Source organism: Clytia hemisphaerica, unplaced genomic scaffold (assembly GCF_902728285.1).
Source record: "Clytia hemisphaerica strain Z4C2 unplaced genomic scaffold, Clytia hemisphaerica genome assembly, whole genome shotgun sequence".
In the NCBI taxonomy this organism is placed as follows: domain Eukaryota; kingdom Metazoa; phylum Cnidaria; class Hydrozoa; order Leptothecata; family Clytiidae; genus Clytia; species Clytia hemisphaerica.
The window spans coordinates 2,012,077-2,038,076 of NW_027104146.1; the positions used below are offsets into that span (position 1 = coordinate 2,012,077).

The 26,000-nt window shown below is 36.6% G+C and overlaps 1 protein-coding gene across 1 annotated transcript in view; it reads right to left on the reverse strand.

The window, feature by feature from the left end:
• Positions 1-843: 843 nt before the first annotated feature.
• The window catches only part of LOC136813905 (serine/threonine-protein kinase SMG1-like), a 57,862-nt gene continuing 32,705 nt past the window's right edge, over positions 844-26,000 (reverse strand). The window contains exons 46-75 of the mRNA XM_067070409.1: positions 25,494-25,580; positions 24,507-24,607; positions 23,277-23,430; positions 22,772-22,891; positions 22,056-22,324; positions 21,314-21,487; positions 20,797-20,896; positions 20,202-20,447; positions 19,028-19,252; positions 18,498-18,690; positions 17,669-18,001; positions 17,297-17,470; positions 16,809-16,978; positions 16,312-16,420; positions 15,810-16,096; positions 15,277-15,386; positions 14,960-15,032; positions 14,630-14,725; positions 13,887-14,063; positions 9,256-9,380; positions 8,231-8,309; positions 7,023-7,151; positions 6,529-6,627; positions 6,092-6,191; positions 5,713-5,824; positions 4,482-4,681; positions 3,969-4,160; positions 2,689-2,751; positions 2,220-2,326; positions 844-1,632 (exon numbers count right to left, since the gene is read on the reverse strand). Coding sequence (XP_066926510.1) covers positions 1,555-1,632; positions 2,220-2,326; positions 2,689-2,751; positions 3,969-4,160; positions 4,482-4,681; positions 5,713-5,824; positions 6,092-6,191; positions 6,529-6,627; positions 7,023-7,151; positions 8,231-8,309; positions 9,256-9,380; positions 13,887-14,063; positions 14,630-14,725; positions 14,960-15,032; positions 15,277-15,386; positions 15,810-16,096; positions 16,312-16,420; positions 16,809-16,978; positions 17,297-17,470; positions 17,669-18,001; positions 18,498-18,690; positions 19,028-19,252; positions 20,202-20,447; positions 20,797-20,896; positions 21,314-21,487; positions 22,056-22,324; positions 22,772-22,891; positions 23,277-23,430; positions 24,507-24,607; positions 25,494-25,580 — 4,482 coding nt within the window. The 3' untranslated portion in view covers positions 844-1,554. The remainder of the gene's footprint in view (positions 1,633-2,219; positions 2,327-2,688; positions 2,752-3,968; positions 4,161-4,481; positions 4,682-5,712; positions 5,825-6,091; positions 6,192-6,528; positions 6,628-7,022; positions 7,152-8,230; positions 8,310-9,255; positions 9,381-13,886; positions 14,064-14,629; positions 14,726-14,959; positions 15,033-15,276; positions 15,387-15,809; positions 16,097-16,311; positions 16,421-16,808; positions 16,979-17,296; positions 17,471-17,668; positions 18,002-18,497; positions 18,691-19,027; positions 19,253-20,201; positions 20,448-20,796; positions 20,897-21,313; positions 21,488-22,055; positions 22,325-22,771; positions 22,892-23,276; positions 23,431-24,506; positions 24,608-25,493; positions 25,581-26,000) is intronic.

Here is a 26,000-nt window from a genome sequence, read left to right on the forward strand (position 1 = left end):
CGTGACGTCAAATGAACATCCATAGAACGTTGGGTGAACGTTGAAACAACGTCACGTACCAGCCTTAGAACACCTCTCTGCTTCAAGTGAATGAAATTTCGCGAACTTAACCTAGTTCAATGTTCTCCAAGACTAAATTAAGTGGTTTTTACTGAGTATTTTTTCTGTTTAGAGAAAGATTCTTCAATCCCCGCCAAAAGTAAATGGAAATTTACTCGTTCTGGTTTTCTATTGCTCTCTTTTCTTTCAGTTCTTTATATGTTACTGAGTCAGTTGAGATTTCTTTCGCTCAGATTCAACGTTGTGGGACTTTGGTGGGAGGGGGCTGGTGATTCAATTGTCACAGAAAATTAGAGCCTTTGTTGTATTTCCTGCGAAGATCGAAAAATTCAGCATGGTTTGACTGAAATCTAGGGATTTAAAGTTTCTTTCACCAACCTTCACTTTAAGAAGATTTTAAGAGTAAGGCTTTATCGATCTTTCAAATGCAAGAAACGTACTTTGAACTTAAGAACCCTTTCAAGAAACGTACTTTGAACTTAAGAAGTCTTTTAAGAAACTTATTCGCTAGAAAGTTTGGTCAAGTTATTGTTCGCGAAACCATCCCCTATAAGCAATATTACGAAAAATTTTTACGAATACAAAATGTTTACTTAAAATGAATATACCAATACACTATACGTCATAAACTACTGAAAAACTACTCAAAAACATGAATTTAAATGCTAAAATGTCAATCTTTTTCTTTTAAGATATCTTCTGCGACACACCCATATTCGAGATGGCAGATTCAAGGGTTGTCTATGAATCCTATGTCTTTAACAATTTTTTTGTTTATTTTTTCCAACAACAGTTTGTCTTCAATTTTTTTTTTATGAAATCATTTTTTTTCTTCACCAAAACTCCATTTTTTCCCAACTTTTTAATATCTTTCTCCAACTAATCAACCAATCATTTAAGACCAACATTTCATTTTCAGCAGCCAATCAGAACTCGTTCTTTTACTCTTTTAACCAATCAAATTTCTTTAAACCTGGATTCCGTATCCAATGAAAGTGTTGTCCTCCAAAAATAAAACTTTTCTCAACCAATTAAAACAAAACACACGCACTTTTTTTTCTTCCCATTCATTTCATTCAATGAGCAAGGATTCTTGCTTTTCGGTAGAACTCACCCCTCATTAAAAAGCGTCCACCATCTTCAATACCAGAATGCTCCAGATCTTCGGTTGCTTAGCGACACAAAAAAAGTCAAAAAACATAAACCAGTTGTGAGCTAAGAAAACGGCGTTCCACTTTTTTCGGGACTTCTCTATCCTCAATAACATATGATCCAATCAATCGATAGGTCGTAAAAATCGTTAAAAATCATTTTTCGCGACTTCTTCTTTTGTTGTACCAATACGAGCAAGAGAGAGTTGAAAAAGTGGCGTGTAGTTGTTTTTGGCTTATCTAGTGATGACACACTTGAAAGCGCTTACTTTTTCTTTATAAGATTTGTCTATAGTCTCCCAAGAGACATTTGTTTAGACTGAAACCACATCATCGTCACGTATCACACCCATGGAGTCCAGCCTTCGTACAACTGACACAAGTTGTCCAGGCTAATTGCATCGTCAATCACCCGACCGACCTAAAGTAGAAATTGTGTCTCAAAACAACTGTTTACTAAACAAATAGCAGTGCCGTAGCAACTGGGGGGGGGGGGCTATGCCCCCCAATAATTTTTTCAAAAATGGTTATTTTGCAAAATGCAAAGTTTTTCTTGTTTTTTCTTGAAAGCATTTTGTTTTGAGTGCATTTTCAAGCAATCTAGAGCTTAAATTTTCAAAATTTCCCCCCTCGGGCCAAACCATGGTTGGCCCTCGCCGTGTCACTAAACTTCAGCCCCCCTATAAGAAAATGCTTCCTACGGCACTGAAATAGGGATGTCCCAAACTCATATATACTCACTTAGTTGAATGTTTTAAAGCCCAATTAAAAGAAGCCGGAAACTTTATATTAGTTGAGTTTTACTATTCGTATTTTTTCCGATAACGGAAATTTTTTTTCAACACATCAAAAAATATAAAATATAAAACTTGGTGAACATTTTTTGACCCGGACCGGATTCGAACTCACGTCTCCAGTTGTCCTTCAAAAATAGAATTTTCTTTAAAAAAACGTGTACCCCAATTTTAAGGGTGTAGACAGTGGAGTTCTCCAGAAAAATCCTCAAACCTGATCGACCACAGAAGACCTTGTGTTGACATCCAATTCGCGACCTTCTAGTTTAGCTTTGACTCGCTTCCAAACGTTCAAAGCATACAAGTTTTTCTCTTGTAAAGCTGAATAAACAAGACGAAAACACGATTTCAAGATGAACATACAGACAGAGAAATTCTTTTCTAGAAGACCTCTTTTCCGACAATTTCAAAAATAAATTTATTGTCATATTTCAGTTAAAGAGACTGAAAGCTAAAATGTGTCAAAAATAACGTATTCCTACGAGGTTTTTTGAGCTACAACAACTGACATCTTCTTCCATCAAAAAATCAAAAAACGCTTTTTAATTTTTCATCTTTTTTAGATTTTAGAGAAACCATGTAACTCTCTTGACTAATTGATATTTCTTAGTCTATCTAGATTTCAAACAGAGATTAATCTAGCCTCGTTAATAAAACAATCCGAATTGTAATGTAAGTCATACCTTTCCCGGTCTTTGGGTCACGCGTGAAGCTTGGCATGGATTTCTTGGGTGTAGTAGCAACAGCTAAGTGAGGAGGTAACGCAAAGTAAATAATATTAATATCAACAAGCAACATGCTGAATGGACCTACCTGATGATGAAAGTTAGATAGCAATGCGAAAAGAAAAATGAAAAAAATCAGTCAGAAAATATAGCGTTTAGCGAAAATACACAACGCAATAAATTCATCATTGATTGTTGATGGGGGGAGAGGGAAGGGTTGTAGGGAAAAAATAAATAGGAAGTTCTGGTCGCAAAAATCAGTTTTATTGACAATTGAATCATGCTTGATGGTGAGCATTGTTATGAATAATGTTTTTGTGTGAAAAACATAGAAATACAAGGAAAAAATCCAATGAAAATTTGCAAAAACGGCGATTTCCAGCATTTTTAACCGGAAAAAAAATTTTCTCAAAAATCGAACTCGGCCATGTTTTGAGCATCGCGAATGCAATCTTTCTGCAAAAAATCAGAAAAAACTAAGGATAAAAATTTGAGAAAATGTAAAAAAAACAAACGGTTTTTCCGGCATATTTCCAGTATTTTCGGCCAGAAAAAATGTTTCGTCACATTTTAGGTATTGTCATATTGCATCAGTGTGCAAAATTTCATAAAAAATATAAAGTACAGCTTGAGAAATTCAAGAAATACTGTCTTTCCGGCGAAAATAGGTTGTTCCTGGCGATTTTTAAATAGTTCCGGCTTCAAAAATCAATTCTATTGAAAATTGAAACATGCTTGATGGGCATTGCTATTAATAATGTTTTTGAATGAAAAAACAACCAAATATAAGAAAAAAGTCCAATGAAAATCCAGAAAATGGCGATTTCCGGCATTTTCGACCGAAAAATTTTTTTTCTCAAAAATCGGACTAGGCCATGTTTTGGGCATTGTTAATACGCATCTTTGAGCAAAAAATCAGAAAAAACTAATGATGAAATCTCGAGAAAATGCCGAAAAACCAGTTTTTCCGGCATATTTCCGCCATTTTCGGCCGGAAATTTTTTTTCTCGAAAATCAGGCTCCGTCACATTTTGGGCATTGCCATTTTGCATCATAGTGCAAAAAGTTAGAAAAAACTAATGAGCCGATCCCGAGAAAAGCTGGCAACAGACGAACGGACGAAGGAACGGACAAGGGTTAATTTAAAGGACTACCTTAAGGTAGGTCCAAAAAAAGTTAATTACGAATAGTGAAATTACGAGGTTTGAACAAAGCAGTCAAACAGTCAAAACACTCACTTGTCCTTGAAGAAGTGGATGCAACAAGCGGGATGGCTGACACGGGTGTCCTTACGGCCCCACTTGCGACACTTTCCAATTGGTTCGGCCGCCCACCACCATCTCCTTGAGCCTCAGGAAGGCTGCTGACTACACCGCTCGGTGCAGCAGAAGTGGGCGTAGGTTCTGAAGGGAAACTTTGTTTTTGTAGAGCTAAAATCAGGCGAAATGAGAGCAGTTTAAGAAGATTTCTTAATGCTGAACCACTCTTAAGCTACAGATAGACTTGGAAATGTAATAAGTGCCATACTGTAAATTGAGCTAAAGGGTTCAAGTCAACTATACATGATATGCAAATCTGTAATTTTCTAGTCATGTCAAAAATCAAAACGCATCCATTAAAACCCTCATATAATGTTACAAGACTTAGTCATTCAATTTATAAGAGGGGCTACCCTAAAGCTCTGTTTGACGAAGGAGCTCAACCAAGGAACGCCTCATAATTAGATTTAAAGAAAGTAAATGTTAAAACACCTGTTGCGAATGATACGTATTCTTCCGTTTGTTTCTCTTGCGTTGAAGCCGTTGCACCGCCCCCTGTCGTCGCGGTGGAGCCGGTGGAAGGGGACGAGAGAAGAGCCGTCGTGGATGAAGAAAACTGCCCTCCTACTGTTGTGGTTGTTTCCTCGGTTGCCATGGAGCTGACACCGAAATCCAATAGATGATTGTGAAGTCTGTAAAAAAATATTGTGAACCAAATTAATTCACCTCTTAAAAGGAAAACTAAAACTATCAAAACTTCTTCGCAGGAAAAAAGCAAATCTATTTAATGGTTGGACCACTGACTTAATATACCATGGACAAGCAAAATCTTTGATCGGAGTTGTGGATGGGACAGGCTTTACATGACGTAACTTCCACCATTCGAATCTCTTTGTTTCTAAATCGAGCTAAAACGATTACGGCCCCTTCAAACTGAACTAGAGGGACTATATAAGAAGCCTAAACAATTCTTGTTAAATGAAGTTGGCTAGGGTAAAAAAAGAAACAGTTTTTAAGTTAAACCATCGTTCGTGAAGCAAATAAGTAAGATTTGAACAGAACCTTTCTCATACAAAGGTTTTCCATCCAAATACAGTAGAAACTAAAGTACCATATCGGCTCTTTTTACGCCGGCCCTTATTGTCGTTATTTCGCTGGTGTAAGAGGGGCGTAAAGTATCAGAATTAGGACCGGGTCACCTGTACTAGACGTCACCCGCGTTTTTTCTACGCAGTAACGTCTATTCCACTTTGCGACTTTTTCGAATTTTTTGAGCCCGGGTTTTCGGGCTCTAAATATTCGATTTTTTGACGTCACTTTTAACTTTCGAAGCTCCTGCAGTAGCTAAAAAGTCGAATTTGCGTCAAAGCACTTGAAAGGCTTCTATTTTTCGAAAATCGTCAAAGTGGAACTTTGGTTTCGGAACGTTTCGGAGCAAGAAAACAGAGCAGTTCCGTTCCGATGAAAAAAGTGGAGCGAAACAGTTTCGATCTGTTTTGCTTTGTAACGTCTTCTTTTTTGACGTTTCGAATTTTGATGTTCACACTTGTTTCAGAACCGTTTCGTTTTGGAACGGAGCGGAATCGTAACGTCTGAACTTGGTCTAAGAAACGAAATGAAAAATCCCGGTTTTTAGTGAGGGCTAAAAGTGAAAATATTGAGCTGTAGCGTAAAAGCGGTCGGGCCAGCGTAAAAATGTTCGAAATATTGGTGCATTTCTTACGTGGAGACACTAGTGTCCAGGTCGTCAATGAGGTTAATGACATTCGAAGAATCATCATCATTTATGAACGGTGGCAAGTCTTCGTGTGGCTCTGTACGATTCACACTGCAAACTGTGAGATAAGAAAAAAAAAGTTCTTATTAATATTATTTGTTCTTCTATAAAGAATAACTTGACAACAGTGGCTCTCTGAGCCTGAGAATTCTTAGAGGATTTTACACAGCAAATTAGCACAAATGTTTGAAATTTTGGTGAAATATGCAGAATTTTGGGCGCAAAAGCCTCTTTATATACCTCGCTGAGACGGAAATTCCTCTGAGACAGAAGAATTTTTGAGACTGTTTTTTTGCGTAGTGTACTTTATCGAGTGTTTGTTTACCTGCTAAGATCTTTTTGAGAACAATGGAAGAATCTTCGGAACATTTGTTGTGCGATTGAATGAAACGTCGAACGTTGGTGCATTCTGGTGCCTCTTCATCCTGAAAATTGATTGGTCGAGAGTTTACGAGGAAAAGATATGATTGGTCGATAGATAATATGAAAGGAATTTGATTGGTTGATAGATCATACGAAAGAAAAACAATGTTCACATGACGAAAATAAAGATTACTTTAGGAAAATAGACTTTCGCGGCAAAAGTAAAAAAAAAACCGCCAGATTTACGCCTATGAATTTTCACGAATTAGTGGGAAAAGTCACTCTGTTAAGAAATTTCAACGACATTTACTTACGTGGAAAGGAAAAAAGTTTGAACGTTTAAACAATTCAGTTCCATGCTCAGTAATGAAAGGAAAATGTGGATAGTGTTTAAATTACCTTGGCCAGTGTCTTGAGCATGGTTTTGACTTCACCGACAAGTGCGTGGTGTGCTGTGAAGCAACTCTTCACTGTCGAAACTTGTCCTTTCAAACTGTCCTGTAAAAACAATGATGTAAGGGAGAAGCAATCAGTAGAATCTGAACAATTAGCCCACCCACGGTAAAAAAGTTAAGACACGGGTGTTTATTCAAGGGAGAGGGCATTGGAAGTAATATAATACGGCTAGCATTGGTTGTTTAGTAGTGTTAAACCAATATCGATCAACAACTTTGTTTAAGAAACGGGCGTTTATTCAAGGGAAAGGGCGCTTAAAAGAAGAAGGCGTTTATTTGAAGTAATACGGTACACGTATTAGCTGTTTAGTTGTGTTAAACCAATATCGATCAACAACTTTGTACATAAAAAATTGCTTTACGGTTACCAGCTAGGTACCGCCTGTTAAATTCCACACCAAAGCAAGTCTAGACAGTGACGTCATCATCAAGACTTACTTTTTCAACCTGAATGATTCCTTTGACAGAGGATTCACTGTTCTGAATGGATTTGGATTTATTCTCGACGATACCCAATCGATTCTTCATCCAATCGACAGTGATTGGCTCTGATGGTGGTACACTGATCTGTAGTCGATAGAAAATTGATTTTATAGAGGGCTTCAATTGACTATCGTTTGCTTACTCATCAATTCTAATTTACCTTATTACACAAATATTAGTTATTTTATATATATATAATTTATATTACTAAGTAGGCAAGTATTTAACAGCCTTGTAATTTGCACGATCTGAAATTAACACGAGTTTTTCTGCTTTTTCAAGGAAACAGCGGCTGGTTTTGATTAAGTTAAGTGGGTTTTTATTAACACGAAATTTTTCAATTCGTGTTAATAAAATGACTAGTAATATTCGTGTAATAAGGTACAAGCTTTTTTATATTAAATTAACATGAATGTAGAGCAAGATGGGTAAGAAAGAGCTTATAATATCAGCATAATATAACAATATGCAGACACTGTCCTGATATGGAATATGTGTCTGATATGAAACGGGAACAATTATAACCTTTAAGTTATTATCGCATACCACAGTTAGAAACTTCGTATAAAACAAGAAGCAAGATTCACTGTAGAGAATACCTACATATGGTCTTCTTGTCGTCCGAATCAACGCCAGAATTCAGTAAGAATTGAGAATAAGCCATTTCACAGTCGCAAAGCGTAATAGGAAATCAGGACCACTGTGCGCTAATGACCACTTACAATTAGTCCAAAGTTTTGAAAATTTTTTGAAGATTTTTGCGTCTAGCCAACAGAAAGCCGTTATAGAGGCGCAATCAGTCCTGATTACACGCTTTTTTTTTATAAGAATACACTTTATAAGAATGTCCATGATGAAAATGGCCAAAAAATTAAGAATATGGTAAGAATATCACCATCATGGAATTTAGCAACTAAACCTAAGAATGCCATTTTTAATGCATTTTAACCTGTAGATTGCCGATTTCGATCTTAACCTAAGGATACCGTAAGAATATTTTCGGATGATTTTTGCCAAAAAGTTAAGAATATCCATGATGAAATGAAAAAACACCATTCTTATAAAAAAAAAAGCGTGTACCAATTATCCATTTCGACTGTGAAATGGCCTATCTAGCTCGCAATTTAAGTGGTCGAGTCTGTTGAGGAAACGTTCGAGCTTACCTGAAGGCTATTCATGAGTTGTTCCACGTCACCCCAGTCGCCCATACAAGATTCAAAGACTTCGCTTGATTTACCACATCTATACAAAAGGAGAAAGAAAGGAACACGTTATTAGGGTTGGTGTCTGCGTATTAAATTTCTCCAATTTGGTAAAACCGAAGCCGAAGGGAAAGCGAATACCTCGCATAATCAATACACGGGTTGCAAAATTATATCAATGCAGTCAAAACATGTGATTATTCGAAAAAGTTCACGTGATTTTATTCCAAAGTTGCTTGCTTTACAACTTACAGCTGATAACTTAATTAGTGTCAATAAATTCGAACCAATCAGAATTAAATTTCATTTAACAAGCACATAAAAATTTCGAGTAAAAGCGTGATTTCTCTTCAGACTTTAATTTTGCAACCTGTGTATTGTCTAGGCCACAAAAAAGTCTGACTCGCAGATTTCTATACCCACTTCCTGTAAGAAATTTTTCGTTAGAGGCTTAGCTACTAACGGGATAACATCAATCAAAAGTCATTTTCTCTTGAAATTCGACAAAAAAGAAAGCTGATCGAATATCAACTGAAGAGAAAAAAATCGATTTAATCTTGAAGAGGTAGACAAATGTTTATATATTATCAGAGAAGTTTCTGTACAAAACTCTTCTTCGCTGACTGAAAAGATAACGCAAAGTTCGGTTTGTTACGGTTAAGCAATATTCCGTGTCTGAGATATTTTTACGAAAACCTCTGAATATCTCTGCGGTGGAGCGTAGCTATTTTTAGCATTAATCTGGCACAACTAAAGTGACGTTACATTTAACGCATCAATGCAATGGTATCTTTCATTTCATTTTTAAGAAGAGTACTCCTACCCTTTTTTTTCTCGGATTTTGTCCCAGAAAACTAGGACAAACTGAGACACACTAACTGAGTCTCGCTAACCGAAACTAACCGACACACGGCAAGTTTTTTCAAAATATAGAAAAACGCCCGTGAGTGGGGTGGTACAGGTTAGAGCCAATCAAAAGAGCTTACTTTTCGAGTATGGTGACAATGGTTTGATCAAAGTTTGCCACTTCACTCGTGTTCATTCGGAATGTCTCAAATTGGACGATAGCACTGGCGAGGCCGATCACTTCTGGTGTCAAACTGCTCTCGCTCTGTGAATGATATTGAATGAAAGCAGATGAGATGGAGTTTTTATAAGATACTTTAATAATTGGTCATTTGAAGTAATAAAAACGATCTTTAGAAAAAGTAAAAAAAATTGTTTTATTACAGGTTAACGACCAACCAAATCAAATAAGAACTTGTAAAAACTCCATCTCGACCCGATGAAAGATGAGGAGCAGTTAGAAATAGCATTCATGTACCGAAATTTAATCAAGTAAAGAGTGCCATAACGGCAAAACCCTTTACTTGAAATACAGTCGTCTCTCGCTTTTCTTTTCTTTCTATAATTCGAACAGAGCAACACTCTTAAAATACTCTCTATGATTCGAATCTCTCTGTTATTCGAACGAATAAGATTCTCTGTTCGAGTTCGAGTAGCTTTATTAATTTCGCATAGCGAAAGTATTACGATAGTCTTTCGCGGTGCGGAATAAAATTTAGAAAACGAAAGTGGTTTTCATATTTCTAGAACATTCTCGAATATTCTAAGCATGGACTCACTCGCTAAGATTAAATCTAACGTTTTTCACTCCGCAAGTATTAGGTAGGCGTAACCAAGGATTTGTAAACAATCACTCGATTTTAGAAATGGCGGCTTGCAGGATGCTGTAAGAACTGCATTTTGGTTGTTTGTAATTTTATCATGTTTTTGCTGTTTTTTTTGAGTATTTAAAGATATTAATATTTCTTTTAGCATAGTATTTTATGTTTGTGTAGTTAGTAAATGCACCAATATAGTAATGGGAATTACAATTAAAGAGTTGTCCTTAAACATCAACACCAACTACAACCACACAGACATGACAAGGCACAAACACAAGGTACGGTATGATCTTCTTTTTACAGGTAGAAATAGGTGTTGATAGTTGATTTAGTTGTAAGACAGATTATCAGTTACTAAGTATTTTAGTGAATTTTACAGAGGGATTTATGGCAGGGTGTCAATCTAAGTGACAAAAGTTATATACTGTAGCTGTCCTACCGTGTGTGAGATATTGGGTATAAACTTGCATCAGTCAGTGGAGGCAAACATGAAAAGCCCTCAAATGAATGACTTGTCTGGTCATTAAAATAAAAAGTTAAATCAAAACAAAAAGATAGAGTAGATCTGCGAGCAAAGCTACGTAGTTCATTGGTTTTTTAAATTTTGCCGCTTTGTTGATTGGTCAGTCATTTGATGGCTATGTAAGTTTCCCTCTACTGATGCAAGTTACCCGACTTCACGGTATACTAGATGTAATTACTCCCACACAACTAATTGAACCCTTTTTTTAATCAAACTTTTTCAAATTTAGTTGTCCGATTAGTATTCAACTAAATTGGGTTCTTTACCGGACTACTTAAAAATTCGATTAAATTTGATTTAAAGAAATCAAACTTAATCGAACTTTAAAAAGAAGACCTTAATAGTTGGATTATTTTGATTACATTAATCAAACTTTGTTGAATTTAATCAAGCAGTAATTTGAGAAAAACTCTTCAAACAGAATTTTCGTCAAATTTGTTGAACAGATTTATTGTCGAATTGTCTAACTTTTTTTTTTCGAACTTTTTTCAAATTTTTCGAACATTTGTTAAGTCGAACTTTGTTGAACACGATATGTTTTGTTGAACTTAATCGAATACTCACAATGCTACACATGTGACTGAGATTTCGATTTACGGTTTCACATGACAATAACCAAAGTTATCCTTGCCGCAACCATTGAAACGTGGAGTTAAGTTTTTCTGATTTGTGCTGGAGTATTAATTATATATCTAACATGACATCGCGCCTCTAGCAAAGGGTCCATTGAATCAAGATGATTCTAACCCAATCAAAAAGCAAAATTGATTCAAGCTCAATTGAAGATTAATTTTTACTGATGAATATTTAGTTAGGAAAAGTGTGTATTTATAATATTTTCTTGACATTATTTTAATGCTGAAGTTTGTAGATGTCTGATGGGAATATTTCTTCACACACAAATTTCTTCCCTTAAGTAAGTAAGTAAGTAGGTAATGGTTTATTTCATGTTGACGAAAAGGTAGCAACAAAGGCTAATAAAAGTCAACGCTACTTTACAATTAAAAAAGACTAATGTTTTGTTGGCAGCTCATCGTCGCTGCTACCCAGGCTAGCTTTTGGTTGGCAAAGTTTTTGTTTGTTTTTATCAAGTGAAGGTTATCTGTTCTGGGACTTCCTCTCACACGTCAAATGAATGATGATGATTCATCTTGTAAAATAGGCAGTTGAACTATATAGACCTTTTTTCAAAGAGGCCACCCTGTTGAATAATTATGTAGTCCAGCAGAAAAACAATGATAAAACCATGCATAATTATTACAATATGCATGATACAGTAATTATGCATGACTCTATCATTGTTTTTATGGCTGGACTACATAATTATTCAACAGGACGTCCTCTTTGAAAAAAGGTCTATTAGCTTTAAAGCTATTACAGATTTGTACACATTTTTCGACTTCAAGAATATATACATTAACATTAACATTAAGATATATAAATCATTAAAACCAATTGATTGGTTATTGACTAAAAAATGTATCAAGTGGGCGAGTCTCTGTTTTATGAGAAATATGGAAGTCAATCAAAATTGATCGACCTGCTCAAATGATAACGTCAGTATAATGTCTCAATGATATGGAACCGAGGCAAACAACAGCAATTACAAAGTTTTAGTTTTAAGGAAAAAAATTTATGCAGAACTGAAGTTGGCCTTAAAATTTACTTGAAATCCAAACTTAATTTCCACCAAATTTAGAATATTTCATGTACTTTCCAAATTTGTGCTCTATCGAGCTTTAAAAACAGTTATATACCTTAAAGGAAGAAATTTTGGCGGAAAGAAAATTTGGCGGATTTGGCGGATTTGGCCAGAATCCGCCAAATTAAGTACCCGCCAAAATTCAAAAATTATTTTTTCCACCATCCGCCAAATTAAATTCCCGCCAAATTTATTTTTTTCGTCCACCTGCCAAATTAAATTCCCTCTAAAAAACTTTTTCGGCCATCCGCCAAATTAAATTCCCGCCAAAATTTCTTCCTTTAAGGTATTTTTCTTATCTAATATCAATATTTTGCCAAAAATACCCCCACAATGGCTAAAACTGAACTCTTGTTATATTTATTTTCCAAGGCTTTAGCAAAACTAATTGCCTGCCAAAGTTGATTGTGTTTGATTTTGCTTGATTGGGTTAGTATTGTATCTAATGTCATTAAAGTCTGTCATCTAAAAAAGTATGTGGATACTTTATTTTTCAAACAATTTCTCAGCACCAAGTTATGCTAAGGTAGATAATTAAACACCATTGGAAAGATATATTAGAGATGAACAATCTAAATGATTAAAGGTTTTTGAAATTTGAGATATATACTATGAAGAAAAATGAAAGAAGATTAAAAAAATGAGGAATTTGACTTTTGCTTGATATGACGTGACACTTACTATAATATATATACCTGGCACAGAATTTACAGCCAAATTTATCAAAATAGCATATATACCTTGAGTTCTTTTATCTGATTTCGTTTAATTTTGGATATTGTATTGTTGTTTTTTTTGCTTTATCTACCAGGTGCTAACATCTTAATATTTTTTTAAACAATCAAAGATAATACGCAACTAATCCACACTGGGACCGTTCATTTTTAGGTGACAATAAAGCTTTTTTCTAGCCCCGTTCTATTTATTGCACTATATTTATAACGAGGATGGGTAACCTGACATAACTACCTGTTAAGTATGGGCTGAACCTAAGATTCTGTTTTTGACGTTCCCGGGTCACTGAAAAAGTCAAAAAAATCTCTAGAAGAATCTAAGAATCACTTTTCCGATCTGACATTCTGCAACCGCAGTACTTCCCGGGCGTTTAATATGATTATTTCATCTATGAATAATCGAACAATATGCGAAATTTTCGACTCTGAGTCGTCTTGTTGCTATTGGACTTATTGGACTTATTTTTCTGCATTGAACCATTCGGATTCATACCTTATTGTTATTAATTGAGCTTAAAAAAGAGAATATAAGTGGAGTGAGAGCTGAAAAGTTTTCTCTGGAATCAGATTGTTTTTAAACTTCATTTTCTGCACACATAAAGTTGCTTTGCACACACAAAGCTCTAAATACATTGGAATTCGGACTTCTATTATTCGAACTAATTTTCAGTTCTTGTCAAGGAGAAACCCTCGTGAAATACTCTCTATAATAGCATACCGCATTGATTCTAAAAACAGACATCAAAATTACTGTTTGTCCGAGTTTTAATTCCATCGTCCTTTGCATTGATTACTTTTGCAAGCCAATTACACTTATTGACAATATAAAAGTAATAACTTGCACGCATTACGAATCAAGATGAAAAGGATTGTAGGATTGAATTTCGGCCAAATGTTAAAATTAATAATTACGGCGTTTGCATAGCGGTGTGCTATTCGAATCTCCCTGTAGCTCGAACAAATTAGATTCCCCGAACTGTACTTTTGTTACCATGAGTGTAGCTTTCTTTTCACTGACAGCTTGGTCAAAGTTCTCCATGACGCTGTTGAGGGCTGGGTTGGCACCACTAGCCCATTTCAATCGTTGTTCGATACTGGATTGCAACTGTGTGTACTTCTCCATCAACGCGGGAATGCTTTGCTCCACTTGGTTGATTGCGTGCATTTTCTGTGAAAAAATGGAAAAGAAAAGTGATGTGAATAACTTTGTACCAGAAATATTAAATAGAGCTGGCAACTTATATAAACAGTCAGGGAATTCCCTCGATATTGCAGTATACTGCAATTGCGGTAGTTTTCATTCGTGGTTAGCCTGCAAAAGCTTATAACGGGTACATATAGTGCTGGACGACAAAGATAAACAAACAGAAGAAAGCTTGTCAATATTAAAAGAGTCTGATCTACGGGAAAAAATATTTCGTCTGTGCGTTAAAAAGATATGATCATTCAAAATTCATTGCCGTAGAGGGTCTGTTGGGACTGTGATTTCTCATTTGAGATTTTTCAAACTGACCGCTGCGATGGAATTTTGGTGAGAGAGGGGAGAAGATGAGAGAATTGTTGCTATTTATAAATCATACTTCATCGCAGAGGTCTCCGCGCGGGAATCTTTTTATGAAACAGACAATGCGCTTAGAGTGTACTACGGAGCAATAAACGTGAGATAGGCCATATAGACAAAATATGCCATATTGTAAACAAAAATAAGTACATAGTAGCAGCAATCACTATTACCTTCTTGATCTCACTGACGACGGAAGCTTTGGTAGGATTGGATAAAGACTGATTACGTTTCTTGACGATACCACTACATATGTCACCATGCAACCACTAAGAGATACAATCAAAATCACAATATTTGAGAAAAAAGTTGAATTCCCTGCGAAATAGTGTGATAAAAGTATGCAGTCTTTAATTTTTGACCATAACTTTCCAAGCGTTTGACGTATAGTAAAAAGTTTGGTATCGCTGGAAAATATTTAAATGCACTTATATTTTCCGCTCATTTGCTTTTCAATATTAGTTCAAAAAAATTGAAAAAAAAGAGTTTTCAAGAATGTTTACCTGAAAGCGGACCAGTTGTCTTTGAGCACGTTGCACGATCTCTTTTTGTGCTGTTATCGAACCATCAAGGCGTCTAAAACAAATTTTCAATGAAAAATAATAGAGGCGCTTGTTTCATGCTAATTTTTTACAATTTGCCCTATGGAAGATTTTGTCCAGCTTTGCCAACTTGGCAAAAACTGGTTTTGAAGTGCTAAGGGACTTGTATAATGCAGAATAAAATAAAAACACATACAAGCTAAAGGTCGAAGCAAAAAAGGCCATTTCGTTTCCAGACTATCAAGAATCTGATATTTCATAATTTCCTTGAGCCTTACCTGGCGAGGTCATGTTTCCTCCATGCCACGTCGTGCGCGTTGATGAGACCGCTCGCTTGAGATAAGTGATGATGGTTGAAGGAATTACTCTTCAAGTTCGTATCAACCAGCTAAAAAGAAACAATCGTGAAACATGCTGGAAATTTCTAGTTTCTAATGGTATTTTTGTCTCAATACTCCGTCCAATTTGTAAGAAACGATGCTTAAATACTGTCTTTCATCGTTTGGGCAATGATTCATTTACAAATACACCTTTTCGACCGAAGTCGCACGGTAAAACATACCACTTAAATATTTGATTATCCCCCTAAACTCGATACAATCCTTTTTTGACACATTTTTCTACTTCTATAGGTGCGAAAAAAGGACTGGGACGGTTTTAGCGGTGAAAAAAATGCCCGCGCGGCAATGGGCGGCTACGGTCGAAAAGGTGTAATCTCTCGTTGAAAATATCTTAGGTGTCAAAAGATTTCTCTATTGTTCGGTGCGAAATCATGTAAAATCAACAATCACTTCATATATCCAGTTCTTACCTTAGTGCAGAGATTTTCAATCGACACCACGCCTTTCTTGTTCTCGCGCGCCACGCTTGGTGCGAGTAAGCTGACATAGTTGGTGAGTAAGGTAGAGACACCGCACGACGGGACGCCAATCAAGAAGCTCTGGACGCAGTCTGCAATGAACTGTTTGACCGATAACGAGAGGAGATCCTCGTTGAAAACACACATGATACTTGAGAAAGGTGTCAAGGAATTTTTCATCTCACTCAATGTGGGTGCATTCAAATCTTTAACGGTCATGTCAATTTCACGAGTAGCATCTGTGGGAATAAAGAATATTTCATTAATCCTGAGGAGATTGAGACGTAGGTCAGCCAGTGTGATTTAAAATCGGTAAAAAACATCATCGGTGAGTAAGGAAAGGAGTCGCAAGGAAACTAGACTGGAGTCCAGCAAGCTAAACTATAAGGGAATGATATTTTGGCGTATAATGAGGTACCATTATATGATGGCGAAGATACGTAATAAAACTCACTAGACTGTTGGAGACATGCTTCGAAGAATCCATGAATGGAAACCAACTTCTTGACGAAGAAATAATTTTGCCATTTGCTGTTTGGTGCGCTACACATCGATTTGCTCAACTGAAAAGAAAGTGAAAAATACTCAGAATTGGTGAGATTACCAAAAAAATAAAGATTGTCAAAAATGTTACGATTAGAAAACGAATAGATTTCCCCTTAAACTCCTCTTCAGACCCTAAGGGATTCTTAAAAAGACTTATCAACCCTTAACTGTGCGTTAGATATCTTTTAAGCGACAGCATCGACAACAAAATCGTAGAAGTGCTCTTGTGGAAATGTAAGATATCATCGAGTTTTTTCTCTAAATTTTCCGAATTCCTCAAAGTGACACCACTGTGATGTCTTCTCGCATTACATCACGGTCCCAATAGCTGATTGGTTGAAAGTGACGTAAAATCAGTCAATACGTCACTTTCAACCAATCAGCAATGGTGCATATCATAAATACCTTGATGTTTTTCTCTTGTTGGTTGTCCTGTTCATTGGCAGTAGAAACATCGTGAGATTTCAAACGTCGGAAATAATCGTACAATACGGAAAGCTCGTCTTCTGCTTTCTTAAACAATCCGGTAAAGCCTTCCAACAACATTTGACCAGCGTTCATCATAGGACTTCCACCTGGATAATAGAGAAAGATAAAAAAGTAAAATCTTAAACCACTTTGAGTATTTAAACGATCGATTTCTGTTAATATAAAGCGTGGTTGTGGTGGGCTAATATTTTAATCAAATCTTAACCCAAGCATTTAAAGGAAAGAAAATCTGATTCGAATGAAAGAGAGCTTCAGTAAATTTATTGCCGTCAAAGCAAGGTTTTCCATCAGAGACTTTGTACGTTTTGAAATTTTGGTGGATTATGAAGAATTCGAAGACGGGAAAATCTCTCTATAATACCTCACTGAGAAAGAAGTTTTTTGACACAGAGTAACAAATATACCGTTGGTTTCGTGTTCTCTGTCCTCCACTTCAGGTAATATCAATCGATCGATGATCTGTTTCAACTTGTTGGTCGTTTCTTGTACCTCTTCACTGACATCAGTTTTCGTTTTGATGGCCTTCTCGTGAGCTTCACACAGCTCCTTCAACGTCATCGGAGAGTTCTCCACAAGGTCTATACGTATCATAGATAGAAAAAATTACAGTAGAGTCTCTCTTTAATTCGAACCTGTAAAACTGGAATGTCACCTTAATCCCTTCAGTTAACAATGTCTTATGAACCTTTAGTACCTCGTATCTAGATATGGTCTAAAAAGTTAGTTCTTAAGAATCATGCGAACCGCTGAAAACAATTGTCGTCTGTGACACATACCTTTTACTGTCTCAGCAATGTAAATGACTGACTGGTTGTTCTTCAAGAAACTGTTAGCAGCCTCTGGTACAATAATGGTCCTGAAATTAGACATCAGCTCTTGTAGGCTAGTGTACGTTTTAACGGCGGCGAAGACAACCTGCATTCCAACATTGATATTATCCAACAAGTCACTTGATTGGTTTTGATTGTTCTTGGCGTTAAGTTGCGGACGTAGAGGGTTGTTCTTGAGAACAGAGAGGAGTTGTGAGATGTTGGCACACATGGTGGACAACTCGTCTAGGAACCAATCCCCGTCACGTGACGTGAGGTGCATCAAACGCTCTGTGGCAACTATAAATCAATGTTGTGAATAAGTTTATTTTTGTTGAGCACGAATTATGTAGTATGTGGATGACCTATCTGACACCTATCTAGCCAACTATGTCTAACAAAGCTTTTAATTTTACGAGTAAGAAATGGGCTATTCCATTTTATATCCATACAAGGCGACGATAGAGGAATATTTCCAGGGGGTATAAAGGAGTATTTTTTATTTTTCCAGGGGTAAAAGGTTATTCTAAAATTTTAGTTCGTCCTCCCTCACTTTTAAAGTTATGAAAATAATTTTTCCAAGGGTTCCTTTGCAAATCTGTATTTTCCAGGGGCGTAGTGTATAGTGATTATCGTGCTTGGCTTCTGTCCAGGAGGCGCGAGTTCGATAGTCACCGTGGCACTAAAATTTTATCCTCACTTGACTCTTGATTTGAAAGACCTCAAAAGTAACAGATCCATTGCGAAATACCGATTTTTCTGGAAAAGCTTATTAGGAGAAGGATTTAAATCAAACCTGCAGCAGCATTTTCCATGACCAACTGTCGTTTATTGAGTGTATTCAACGCAGTCACAGTTACACAGGCTAAACTGATAGCCCCTGCACCACCTGCATCACCTACAAACTTTCGTAAGGCGTTCCACGTCTCCGTGACTGGCCCTGAAAGGCCGGAAAGCTCCGTTGGCTCTGTATTACGGCGCTCACAAAGCTGCAAAAATGAAAAAAGTGATACTTTTTTGGAACTGGTTAATCTACAAAGCATTGAACATTGAACAAACCGATAACCTTAAAAAGTCAAGAAATTCTCTGTGCATTGGTTAGAGAACAACCAAGCAATCTCCAAGAAAAATACACATAAAGTTGACTCTATTAAATTCCGTCTTCAAGCGACCAAGAATTTTTCTTCGAATTACAGGGAGTATTTTATACTACTTTCTAGCTGAAGGGACCAATATTTTAGTTCGAATTATAGAAAGACTCCATAATAAAGACGTAAGTTGTTAGAGATCTGTAAGTACATTTTGAAGAAGTAACAAATCTCATACCTTGCCAAGTTTGCCATTTTGTTCGTTAAAATAATGATCTAACTTGTTCTCCAGCGTCACGACAAGCGGTTCGAAATCTTTATGTAATGCAGCTTTAGCTTCCAGGATGGCCGTGGACTGAGCAAGTGTTTCGTTACAGTTGACAGAAGTGGGGTCCATTAAAAGGTTGCTTAGCAACGGTACCCATAGACACAACGACGGATGGTTTGTGTATTCTAATGAGAACTAAAGAGAAGCACAATTTAATTGACCTTTTTTAAATCATTTTGAAAGCAACGGCTGCCTCGTTTTGAAACCGTTACTAAGGTGATCAAGTGTTACTTTTTTTTTAATAAAGTGTAATTCTTTTAAACTCATCTGGGAATCAATTACTAAAGCAATATTTTGAAAAAGTGGTAAGCGTTGCTCGTGACGTAATTTATGAAAAGGCCTTTTATTTATACCAGCCGCCAAAGCAAGATTTTTCGTCTGAGATGGAAAATGGATTCTACACAGCAAATTAGCAATACTTTCCTAAAATTATGGTGAAATACGCTGAATTTGGAGGAGGAGGAGGAGGTTTTATTTATAAGGACATTAACAAGTTTGAAATGTTATCATCTTTTCACGTGTTAAGCCTTAAAAAATTCTCATAATCAGCATTTTTTGTCAATTAGACCTTTTCATAAATTACGTCCCGAGTAACACTTGCCTCGTATTCAAACAATTTCCATGGTGATCATGCCCTTTGAGACATTAAATGATTTTTCATATGAATAGAAAGTACCTTATCGGGGAAGACTTCGTCGGGGAAAATTTTCATCAGGGAAAAATATTCGTCACTTGCTGGTAGTTGGTAAACGCATTAAGGCCGGGGAAAATTTTCGTCGGGGAAAAATATTCGTCACTTGGCCAAAATTTCGTCACTTTTCCCCGACGAAGTTTTCCCCGATAAAGTAGTTTTAAAAAAATCCACTGAGAGTTAATCACCATGGCAATAATTTCAAAACGAGGTAAGTGATGTTCGTGACATAAATTTATGAAAAGGTCTATTAGCTTAGAAATTACATTTATTAGAGTCTGCAAAGCCTTGCACTTAGGCTGTTCTGAAGTTTTTGTCCTCAAGCCTGATGTTTTTATATACTTTTCTTAAAAAAAAATATAAAGTAGAGATGGTCCAAAAAAACAACAATACCTGATTCACGATGGAGGAGTACGTCAAAACTGCTTCCAAACAATTACGTAATGCACTCCTTCGTTGGTTCAAAACAACAGAGAGTTCGTTTTCGATTGATTCACATTGTTTGACGACGTTCGATTGTCCCGCACTTTTCAAGAAACTGACAGCTGGTCCATAGCTCGGTGACCCAACTTCAGCTAGTTTGCAGACTTCAGTGAATAGACTAGCGATGTGGCTTCCTTGGACTTTCAAGAAAGTTTTCTAAAGAAGGAAAGAAAGATGACTCGTGATGTTTCTCTCTGGCAACTCTCATTAAGGTTGGTATATCCTTTAAACCCTGGACACTAATGTCGCAAATTTGTGTCTATAACTCGAATGTCTCCTTAACTCGAAAAAGTTTTATAGTCTCTTCAGTTAACAATACCTTATAAGCCTTGCTCCATATCTCGAAATTTCCTTAACTCGAACAAATGTCCCCCGTGCGTGTTCAAGTCATGGAGACTCCACTGTATTACAAAGTATTTTCCTGTTGCCTACGGTCAAAGAAGCCCGAAACATCTTGGCAAACTTGACACTCAACTCGACTGAATTAGAAAGTTCTCGAATTTACCTGGTAGTTCAATAGAAGGTGTTTCGATTCAATCAGTTTTTCATCCAATTTGTGTTTCCAAAACTTGAAATCTTCCAACAAACGAGCTTGTTTGTCGTATCTGTATTTAAACAGGTCATTAAAAATTTCAGCAATAAATAGTATTATTAGCATAGGAACAACAATAAAAGACCCACAACTGCGTGGAGAACTAAAAATTAATCCTCATTTGAAAGATTTATGTACAAGCTGGCTGAGATCAAGTCCCAGAAGAAAATAGTTCGCAGTTTTGAATGTTATGGACGTTGTGAAAATTAGATAAACGTTGAAACAACGTTGTGTGCCAGTTGGGTCAGGTCTGCCATATCCCTTTATAGAGCATAGTCTTGATCGCAGACCTCTACAAAACCCCAAGAAGAAAAAGGAATACGAATCCGTTAGTAGATACCAGCAGCCTATCTAGAGCAGAGCGTGGTATGCGCAGGATGGAAGAACTGTTACGAGATTAGAATCTATTGTACACTAAAAAAACTCAAACCTTGACTGCAACGTATGCAAAGGGTGATCAGATCTCAACAGAGCTGACTTCAACAATGTCATTTGATGTTTGAGTACGTGCAGTTCTTCTTGCGTATAATATTGACTGTTCACCGCTTTACAATATCCTTCGAATGAGATTCGCAAGTTCTTCAACGAGTGCGTTAAATCATCCCTTAAACGAGCGTGAAATCAAAGGAACGTAAACAATAAAAAGGAAATTTGGACCAATAAAGAACAAAAGCAAGTCCGAGAAAATTTATCAAGCCAAAATATTCAAAGTAAAAGATGAAATATTTTAATCTCATCTTTTGCTTTGAATATCTTGGTTTGATAAATTTTCCCGGACTTGCTTTTATTCTTTATAGAAAGGAAAATACCACTAACTAAATAAAGTAGAACGCATAAAAGTGTAATCTGGTAGACGTATGTTAGACGACTAATTCAGGCATAACGGAAATAATGAAACGGGCAGATTGTATATTATCATGTAACAATGATCGTACTATCATATAACACCCATATTACTGTATTACACGGAATATAAAACCAGTTAATTAATTTCCAGATATTTTGATATTCAAAAGCGATTTCTGCGTGACATAAAGTAGGGACAAAAACACACTTTTCCATCTTGATTGTTTGATGATGCGGACTGAAACTTATAAGGAGATAAAAACCATTTATAGCTGAGGGGAACTCTAGAGGCTACGGGTGAATGATAAAGGAGCAAAACAACTCACTTATTGGCGGTCCATGAGACTTGCATTTCGGCCACACGGGTGGATAACAAAGTCCTCGTGATTCCTCGCTCGATTTCTTTACGACTATACTTATTGCCGTCGTCAAGTCCCGCCCCACCGCCATAGAAAGCACCCGCGAACGCCCCATCGTTAGCGGTAGTCCAGTCGACTAACGGATCGTATACGAAAGCTTCCAGCAGGGTGAGTAATGTTTCACGCCCTTGTCGAAGAGTAGTCATGATAGCTTCGCATGAAGCACGGAAAACTCCCTGGAAGAAAGAAAAAAAACTTTTCATTCTAATTTGAGTAAAGAACAACGAGTTATAAATTTCATATTAAAAGTTTCATGCCATCTTGCATTTTTTTGTTACAGTCTCCAAAATTCAAACCAATAAATTTTCTAGAAAAATGGGCAAAAGTGCTCAAAAAATGGCGAAAATAAGAGCATGTTAAAAACATTTTTAGGCTTAAAACTAAAAAAGTTAGACCATGTTCACACGTGACGGTTCCGTTTCACTCCGAAACGGAATGAAGCCATTCTATTGGTTAGAAGTGACGTAACATTTGAATGTAACCAATAGAATGGCTTCATTTCGTTTCGGAGCAAAACGGAACCGTCACGTGCGAACATGGTCTTAAGAACATCTGAATGCTTCAAAAAATGTTGTATGTTCTTAAAAACGTATGTCTTACTTTGTCTAAGGACATCTACTCACCTCAACTCCGGTAACACCGAGTGCATCTTGCATGTTTTGTGTCATACGGAAGGGTACGCGTTCCGGAACACGTAACAATTTGCCTTTCTCGAAACAAACATTGTAATCGATGTGAACGACCTGTGGTGAAAATGTGAAATCAGGTTTTTGGTATTAAAAACACACAAAAACGTCTCAGATCTAACACACGGTTAACTCCTACCAGACCACCCTAAGCAATAAGTTGATGCTTTCGGCTGATCTAATTTTGATCGAGTACCTAATTGAAGAATCTGAAAAAAGCTTCAGATAGAGGCTTTTCGAAAAGAAGATTTATCTCATTTAAAAGTGTCCAAATTTGAAAGATAACTTGGGTACAGTAAATTTTGAAATTTAAGGAAAAAATTTTATTGTAACAGGCAAAGTTTCGCTTAATAGAAAAACAAGCAAATAAATCAATTAGGGCGTGAAATGACTTCTTTAAAATAAATGTTCACCTTTTTCGAGGAAAAAAGACAAACATTACCTCTCCACTGGTGAGATCAACGAGTATGTTATCGAGATGGCGATCGCCAAGACCGATGATGTAACCAATGATAGACATCACTGCAACACTGTGCGTGTACGTCTGAATGATCTTCCACCAGTTCGCTGCATTGATGCTTGATGTCCAAAACTCTCTAAGAAAATGGAAGGGGGTGGAATACATTTGAAAGTTTGGTGAATTATGCTGGATTTTCTTTTCATACGGAAAAGCCTCTTTGAATATTTTTTTCAGATGGAAATTCGTTTATAACAGAAAAACTTTTAACTCTGGAACATTTAAAAGATGGCAAATCTAAATCATAAAGTGGGGTCAAAAGAAGTAAGTGATGCTATTCCTTTGGAAGATAAAATTTTCTCAAGCAAAACTTCTATGAAGAGACACGTTAAAAGTAGGTAAGTCACACTATCGATGTCGAAAAAAACTGAAGACTCCCTGATTTTCTAAACTTACTTTGCCCTAAACCCTTCTCTTTAGTTTCCTAGAATCCCGGGGGGGGGGGCACTGGGTTTGCGGACTGACGGTATGTGCGGGCCAAAAATTGGCTTTTAAAATTGCACCCTTACAGTGCAGCAAAAATCAGTGAAAATCATACCCTTACAGTGCATTTTCCCCCAAATTTTCGATCCCTTTCGTGCAAAAAATGGTCAAAATTCTAGCATTTTTGGTCAAAATATCTAGATTTTTCAAGAATTTTCTGAAATTTCTACCCTTACAGTGCATCTCTAGTTTTTCCGACCCTTACAGTGCATTTTAAACATATTGGAAAAGGTACCCTTAGGACCCGCACATACCCGTCGGTCCTTTTGCCCAGCTGCCCCCCCCCGGGCCTAGAATCAAGTAGAGAGGATTTAAGTACTGGTTTCTAGGGGGTGAACCCACAGTCCTGCGAAAAAAATACTCTACCTTTATGATGCGGTCACTCAAAAACCGTTTAAAAACTTTTTCAGCTACAGTTGACTCTCTCTAATTCGATCTTCAAGGGATCAAAAAGTACCTTCGAATTAGAGAGAGATTCGAATTACCGAGAGTATTTCTTTCCATTCGCCAGCTGAGGGGACAAATGTTTTAGTTCAAATTACAGAAAAATTTGAATAATAGATGAGCAAATTAGAGTTGACTATATTTTGCAATTCTCACTTGAGGTCTTTTCTTCAGGAACTAAGAAAGTGCCTTGAAAATTTAATACTAATTGATAATGGTTGCACTCACCTGCTTAATAGGTCGCACGGTGTATCATTGGATAATTCAGCCAGCGTTTTACGCAAGAGCGGTAATGGCCATTCTTTACGACTGCTCTGAATGTCGATACCCTGAAAAAAAAAGAAAAGTGATTTGAAAGAAGGGCTAACGGAGAATTTCTGTTTATGTATTTGCACTTTTGAGGACTGCGGAGTAACTGAAGCTTTGGCATAACCCGCCAAAATCGAGTTCAATCAGGATCTAGAAAAATGAGAAGCTAAACCTCTATGTCCCAGAAAAACACAAATACATAAACTTAGCTATTGGTTGAGGACTGTGGCAAGAAGAAAGTAGTTGAGTAATAGAAAGTATATTCTTTCTCTTGGCAGTATGCTCTAATAGTTTTTCGCGGGAGGGTAGGAACCTTTGGTGTATGTACTAATTGTTTGAGTCGCCTTTTACAGTAAAGTCTCCATAATTCGAACCTCTATAACTCGAATATCTCCTTAACTAGAACAGGTTTTCTGGTTCCTCCATTAAATTTTATTATCCAAAGTAGATTCTTTCTCTTGGCAGTATGCTCTAATAGTTTTTCGCGGGAGGGTAGGAACCTTTGGTGTATGTACTAATTGTTTGAGTCGCCTTTTACAGTAAAGTCTCCATAATTCGAACCTCTATAACTCGAATATCTCCTTAACTAGAACAGGTTTTCTGGTTCCTTCAGTTAACAATACCTTATAAACCAATCTCCAAAACTCGACCAAGTTTGTGTTCCCCGTTCGTATTCGAGTTATAGAGACTCCATTACAATTGTAAGAGTAAATGAATTACTGGGAGTTATAGAGTGAAGTCTCCATAATTCGAACCTCTTTTACTCGAATTTTCCTCGAATAAGTTTTCTCGTCCCTTCAGTTAACAATACCTCGTAAACCAATCTCCATAACTCGAAACTTCCATAATTCGAACAAATTTCGTGCGTGTTCGAGTTATGGAGACTCAAATGGAAAATTTTCTTACTTTTTCTTTGAAGAGTGGATTGATCTTATTGAAGAAGAGATCAGTCGGTCTCATGATAGTAGGCGGTTGTGCCGTTTGCTTATCGCCCTGTATAGAGAAAGTAACGAAGAAAGTGTTAAAAACGAGCCACATTGAATGTTATATTTTTGTAGTCTAGCATACTAGACGAACATTTCAGACATTATAAGAAATAGTCGAACGTGCGCAACGCACTGGGCTCATTTTCAGTGGCTTCAAATTATTCATTTCATTATTCATTTTGCCCAATTGCAGACCCCCAGATATTCACCCAAGGTACAAGTGTGCCAAATTTCAGCCAAATCCAACAATTTTTGAAGTCTCCAGGCTGCCCCAAAGTTTTGGGACATACACACACACATACAGACATTCTCAGATTCTAGCTCAACTGAAGTTGAGAATAAGCAAAAAATAATGAAGGGGACAGATTGTAAATTATTCCGCAACTATCATTATATTACCATATAACAACCATATAACTATATTACA